The sequence below is a fragment of the Carassius carassius genome, chromosome 38 (assembly GCF_963082965.1).
Source record: "Carassius carassius chromosome 38, fCarCar2.1, whole genome shotgun sequence".
Taxonomy (NCBI): Eukaryota; Metazoa; Chordata; class Actinopteri; order Cypriniformes; family Cyprinidae; genus Carassius; species Carassius carassius.
The window spans coordinates 625,441-632,500 of record NC_081792.1 but is presented as its reverse complement, the minus strand read 5'-3'; the positions used below and the strand labels follow the sequence as shown (position 1 = coordinate 632,500).

Genomic DNA, 7,060 nt, shown 5'->3' with positions numbered 1-7,060 from the left:
TTACTTCTAAAGGAAATGGTTTAATTTGACAGTAAAACTTTGAATGAGACGTTATTTAAAGGTGTAATTAGCGTTTATTTCATTTATATTATGTTGTCTGTAAGTAGAGACACTCTTAAGATCTGAAGAACACTAAGAAGTGCACATTAAGTAAGCACACTTGACAATCATCCACAGGGAAACCTGTCAGACATCAGTAAATCTCCTGTAAAACACCAGGGCTCTCCCCAAACCCGGGGCTAAACGATGATCAGTGAGCTCTGACGTGAACCGTTCTGCTGTCGGGACTCGTTTCTCATTGCTATACAGACGTTATCTTGCCAGCTGATGTTATATGCAGTATGATGTATTTGCGCTCTCATGCGGAGGAGATTCAGCACACACACTACATGTGAAAACGGCCGGCTTGGAGAGTGTTCCCTTACAGTTTATGTCTTTAGTGGATGTGAACATATGGGAGAAAACCTGTTAGATTTGTTCATATATGTTCATTTTAATATATACAAACAACAAAATTACTCCGATCTCTCAATCTGATTAGCATTAGCATTAATCTATCAAATTATAGTGAAAACTATAGCAGTGTTCATTAGATTTATTTAGTAGGCTGTATTAGTCCCCTGAACAGTAATGCCAGTAGACCTTCATGGAAAAGTTAATGTTCTTACCATATCTCATGTATATAAACCACAAAAAATGCCTGCACACTGGTGCATTTACAAATTAATGTTTAATTCATTTCATCACGTTTCATGCTCCGTCTCACGTTTGTTCATTCAAACACATCATCCAAAGCATTTGGTGTAGAAACAATCTCAGAAATGTGAAGTATAGAAACACTGAAATAGTGTTTTCTTGTAAAACACTGCAATGTTTTTCTTTTTTTGCATTATTTACACCTTGTTGAGGTGTAAAGATGTCCTAAAGATGGATCTTATTAAATCTTTATTTAAGACAGACACATGCTCTGATACATCTCAAACACTCTTCAGCTCTGCAGTCTGTAATCTGACTATAGTCATGGAGGTTAATGGACGTGAAGTCCATACAGAACACAGTTTGTCTCATCTTCGCAGACATATGACCACATAGACCATACGGATAACACGCTCTAAATTGATAATTACACATTCTTTTTGGATAAATCATTGTTTGAATTGTTTCGAGGAAGGCATTAAGACTGCTCCTTCCTGCTTCCACTCACACTGATACCAAAGCCCTTCTACCTGAGGGAAGACCTCTTTCACTATCGTAAGCTAATGTTGTTAAACAGAGAAAAAAAAGACTTATAGCATATTGGTAAACTCATTACTGAAGAACAAGTTCAAGCACCAAAATCAGCCCAAACTAACTCTTAAATTTAAAAATATGCATTTTCATTCATTCATTGGCTACATGGTTGCAATAACATTATAGTTCACAATTTTTAGTGCCCTTATTTAAAACAAAGCAAATCAATGCTGTATTGACTGACATTTAAAAGACGTTTAGCTGTTATGCTTTCAAATGTTATGCCATATGTATGTTTTTTCACAGTATATTCACCTTAATTACTACACCCCTTGTGCAGTCACAATTCTATAGTGGTGCAGTTTTTTTTATGACATTAAAATGATTTTTAGAATTGTTGTACATCAATAGGTTAAACAGAACTAATATGATTTTTCTGAGAGCACACACTTAACTACAGATATGGACATTACATAAACTGTGTGGTACAGAACAACTATTTTGAGCATCCATTATTTTCCTATAAAGAATCACCATTTCTTCATTATTTGGCTTTTCTGAAGTTGGCAACCCTGGTTGGGAGTGTATGTGCTGATCTGTTAATGAGATTTAATGAGCGTGTTGATCTCCTGTGGGTGCCAGCATCACAGCTGGACCCTCATCTGTCTCTGGGGCCAGACACTCTCTCCAGATCTGCTCCACACACTATAAACCCAGTACAGGTACACATGAGCAGAGACTGAGCTGGTCCAGAGGCTGTAGTACTGTCCAGATGGAAGCGGGCGTGTGGTTCATGCTGCTGGTCATGACTGATATGGGCCAGTCCATCCCCAAAGATGACATACTGGAGCAGAGCAAACTCCTGCTAGAGTCACGCGAGGACGCAGACAACATGCTGGAGAGTCGAGGGGTGAGATGCGCACGTTTCTGTGTTTGATGGTAAAAGTTCAGAAGTGCAAAGCAGCAGGTAGGTGCCTATGGCTATGAAATGGGGTTTGGAAACTTCTCATGCATTTAAAGAATGTTCCCCACAGCTTCCTCACTCAGTTGTAGCATATCTGACTGGAGCCATTCAAGTAAGGGAGCAGATGAGTGTTTGTGATGATGACTGTCACTGATATGTAACAGGCCACTGAGGAGCAGATGGATCATCTTCTGGAAGATCGTCTTCTGGTGGAGATGGTGCGCTCTTTACTCCACGGCTCCCAGAGATACGAACGCAACCCTTCAGTGCTGCACCAGCCAAAGCGGTGCGTAAACTTCAACCATTTGCACACTCTACTTATTAAAAAAGTACTTTTTACAGGAATAATATGTGTTAAAACAATATACAATCAATTAAATGTAAGGTTTGAAAACATTTACCTATATTATTTTTACAATTAAATTAAAATGTGTTATTGTTTAGAGTTGATATCAAATGCAATTACTTAAAAATAAGAATGTTGTTTCTTTTTTGTTGTTGTTTTTTTCTCAATGGACTTCAATAGGACTTCAGTACATATATGTAATTTCATAATTTTATTGTCTATGAAATATGGTAAAAGTGTACTGTTGAATGTACTGACAAGCATTTATAGATTATGCTTATACTTTAATGTTATTTCTATTAAGGGCTTGTATGTCATGTATTTAAATATATTTGTAATTAATTACACATATGAAAAGTTTCTGAAAATTCTCAAAAATTTCCAAAAGTTACCCAAAAATCCCAGAAATCCAACATTTCTGGATAGTGTTGGATATTTTCCACTTTTTTGCAACCCTAATGTTAATCAAAATAAGTGTTCTTCTTTAAAGCATAATGGAAAATTATCAAATCATTTATTAAAAATGTACTTTAATACTTTTAATTTGAGATTTTTACAAAGCATTTTTTTTAAAGTGTACTCAAATGTTTAAAGAAACATCATGAAACTCTCTTTCTTTAATTCACTTAAGTGTCCTTTCATTTAATTAATTTGATATTATCTGCAAATACTGTTTTTATTATTATTATTATTATTATTTGTATTATTTGTAATGATGCCACTAATGCACATTTAATACAACCCGAATTCCGGAAAAGTTGGGACGTTTTTTAAATTTTAATAAAATGAAAACTAAAAGACTTTCAAATCACATGAGCCAATATTTTATTCACAATAGAACATAGATAACGTAGCAAATGTTTAAACTGAGAAAGTTTACAATTGTATGCACAAAATGAGCTCATTTCAATTTTGATTTCTGCTACAGGTCTCAAAATAGTTGGGACGGGGCATGTTTACCATGGTGTAGCATCTCCTTTTCTTTTCAAAACAGTTTGAAGACGTCTGGGCATTGAGGCTATGAGTTGCTGGAGTTTTGCTGTTGGAATTTGGTCCCATTCTTGCCTTATATAGATTTCCAGCTGCTGAAGAGTTCGTGGTCGTCTTTGACGTATTTTTCGTTTAATGATGCGCCAAATGTTCTCTATAGGTGAAAGATCTGGACTGCAGGCAGGCCAGGTTAGCACCCGGACTCTTCTACGACGAAGTCATGCTGTTGTTATAGCTGCAGTATGTGGTTTTGCATTGTCCTGCTGAAATAAACAAGGCCTTCCCTGAAATAGACGTTGTTTGGAGGGAAGCATATGTTGCTCTAAAACCTTTATATACCTTTCAGCATTCACAGAGCCTTCCAAAACATGCAAGCTGCCCATACCGTATGCACTTATGCACACCCATACCATCAGAGATGCTGGCTTTTGAACTGAACGCTGATAACATGCTGGAAGGTCTCCCTCCTCTTTAGCCCGGAGGACACGGCGTCCGTGATTTCCAACAAGAATGTCAAATTTGGACTCGTCTGACCATAAAACACTATTCCACTTTGAAATAGTCCATTTTAAATGAGCCTTGGCCCACAGGACACGACGGCGCTTCTGGACCATGTTCACATATGGCTTCCTTTTTGCATGATAGAGCTTTAGTTGGCATCTGCTGATGGCACGGTGGATTGTGTTTACCGACAGTGGTTTCTGAAAGTATTCCTGGGCCCATTTAGTAATGTCATTGACACAATCATGCCGATGAGTGATGCAGTGTCGTCTGAGAGCCCGAAGACCACGGGCATCCAATAAAGGTCTCCGGCCTTGTCCCTTATGCACAGAGATTTCTCCAGTTTCTCTGAATCTTTTGATGATGTTATGCACTGTAGATGATGAGATTTGCAAAGCCTTTGCAATTTGACGTTGAGGAACATTGTTTTTAAAGTTTTCCACAATTTTTTTTACGCAGTCTTTCACAGATTGGAGAGCCTCTGCCCATCTTTACTTCTGAGAGACTCTGCTTCTCTAAGACAAAGCTTTTATAGCTAATCATGTTACAGACCTGATATCAATTAACTTAATTAATCACTAGATGTTCTCCCAGCTGAATCTTTTCAAAACTGCTTGCTTTTTTAGCCATTTGTTGCCCCCGTGCCAACTTTTTTGAGACCTGTAGCAGGCATTAAATTTTAAATGAGCTAATTAAGTGGATAAAAGTGTAAAATTTCTCAGTTTAAACATTTGCTACGTTATCTATGTTCTATTGTAAATAAAATATTGGCTCATGTGATTTGAAATTCCTTTAGTTTTCATTTTATTAAAATTTAAAAAACGTCCCAACTTTTCCGGAATTCGGGTTGTACAATTAATCACACTTTTTTTTTCACAAGGGCATCAGTAGCATGTCATTGTAACCACATCTTTAAAATAATCATCTAAACAATAATATCAACAAGGTAAAACATTTTATTTTTAGAGAAATAGTTTCAATATATGTATTCTTACTACAATACCTATTTATTCATTTTGTAGATTATTTTGTCCGAAGCATTTTAACAATGCTAAAGCATTAATGAGAAGGAGGTAATAATATGAGAAATGGATCAATGCAGAATTGATGCAGTGTTTCTGTTCACTCACCATCAGCAGGAACATACACTTGTATAAGTAAGTGTAAATCCAGTGGCTGTTCTGCTTGTAAGCACAAGTGAGTGAGTGTGAGTTTTGTTGGTTTTGAATGCATACAGAGGAAAGATCAAAAGCAGAGCATTGCAATAGTCCAGCTGAAATTCATGAAAGATCATGACAGTTAGAGCTGCACATCATTGATGTAGCAGTGGTGGGAAAGACGCAGGAAAGGTCTTAGTAATGTTAGAAGAGGAAGGGACCCAAGACTGAACCCTGAGGTACACCATTGGTTAGTTGATGTGGCATAGACACTGCTCACCTCCAACAAACTACCCTGAAAGACCTGGGTTGCAGAGAGCATTTCCATGATTCCTAGTGTCATGTTCAGTGGAACAGAAGATGTTAATGTGTCAAAGATGCAAGTGGATCCTCTATTCAGCTGTACTCCAATATTAAGACCAGTTTTAACATTTCAATGATGGTGAAAGATTGTGGGTGTTCTGTAAATTATGATCTGCCATAAAGATGACAAAAATATCCCCAGGATTCACTTTGGCATTGTTCTTCTGGTCTGCAGGTTTGGTTGGGGGACTCGGACTGGCTTGTCCACAGAGGAAAGGATACAGTCTCGGGACTGGGAGACGGTTCCCGGACAGATCTGGAGCATGGCTGTGCCACAAAGATTTGGCAAAAAATAACACTACCCATCATAAAAACTCAGTGAGGTCTTTAGAGTCTTGTAATTATTAGATCTGAATTACCTATAAGCATGTCATTCTCCCATTCTTGTCTCACCTACTAAACCAATCCAAGACAAGCGGTCACTCTTCTGTGCATTTCAACAAACCCTTTTATATTGATTATAACACAGCAAAAAATATATATATTTATTTATATGTAGTACTCATTTCATACGTTTTGAATGAGTGGGAGGAAATAGTCATGTAGGGGCATTATGTGATTATTCATCCACTGTAAATCATATGTGTTTTATATTGTATTTTCTGGCTATAAATAAATAATCAGCTGCTTGTTCAGAGACGTTTCTGGCTGTTCTTATTCTTGACACTTTGTCTACAGTATTGGCTGAGCCTCTTTCTTTCTTTCTTTTATTCTTAGTTTCTACCAACTAACCAATGTTTGCCAGATACATATTCATGGGTCAAGGTTTGTGATGTGATGTGGGATGCAATGATGAGACATTTAATGTATTCGATTTAATTTCTAGAATATTTATATGCATAATTTAAAAGTTATGGTTAATAATGATAACTACTTTCCCAAACTAAGCAAACACATATTTACTCAAAATGTTTATGGTTGGATAAAGTCATGCTTCTTTGGTCACACTGATATCATTTGTTCTTTGAGCCAAAGAAAATTACTTTTATTAATATTCCAAAGCATTGAGAATGATTCATGACATTTCCAGTTCCTGAACACCAGAGAAACACATTGATTGATTTAAAAATTTTGAATGAACACTAAAATGTCCAAATCAAAAATCTAACTATTTATTCTTCCAAGAACTATACTTGTGAATGATTGCATGATTACATTATTAAATACACTGGGGAAAAAAATACAATTAACAAGTTACACATCCACGACAGACACAGAGGACAAGACAGAATTTACCACAGAAACAGAGGGCGAGACAGCATCTAACACAGAAACAGAGGGTGAGACAGCATCTACCAAAGAAATAGAGGTGAGGCAGCATCTACCACAGAAACAGAGGGTGAGACAGCATCTACCAAAGAAATAGAGGTGAGGCAGCATCTACCACAGAAACAGAGGGTGAGACAGCATCTAACACAGAAAAAGAGGGTGAGACAGCATCTAACACAGAAACAGAGCGAGAGCATCTACCACAGAAACAGAGGGCGAGGCAGCATCTGTTCTTTCCAA

The 7,060-nt window shown here is 37.0% G+C and overlaps 1 protein-coding gene across 1 annotated transcript; it reads left to right on the top strand.

Moving 5' to 3' along the window:
* Window positions 1–1,988: 1,988 nt before the first annotated feature.
* On the top strand, window positions 1,989–6,162 carry LOC132119141 (pro-FMRFamide-related neuropeptide FF-like). Its single transcript, XM_059528892.1, has 3 exons — window positions 1,989–2,140; window positions 2,359–2,480; window positions 5,727–6,162. The coding sequence occupies exons 1-3, from the start codon at window positions 2,003–2,005 to the stop codon at window positions 5,845–5,847; spliced, it is 381 nt and encodes a 126-aa protein (XP_059384875.1). The 5' UTR covers window positions 1,989–2,002; the 3' UTR covers window positions 5,848–6,162.
* The last annotated feature ends 898 nt before the right edge of the window (window positions 6,163–7,060 follow it).

Excerpts from the sequence above, each read along its gene's own strand:
- LOC132119141 (XM_059528892.1), top strand. The coding sequence starts at position 2,003 with ATGGAAGCGGGCGTGTGGTTCATGCTGCTGGTCATGACTGATATGGGC. Across the intron at positions 2,141-2,358 it reads ACATGCTGGAGAGTCGAGGG|GCCACTGAGGAGCAGATGGA; the intron begins GTGAGATGCGCA and ends GATATGTAACAG. Across the intron at positions 2,481-5,726 it reads GTGCTGCACCAGCCAAAGCG|GTTTGGTTGGGGGACTCGGA; the intron begins GTGCGTAAACTT and ends TCTGGTCTGCAG.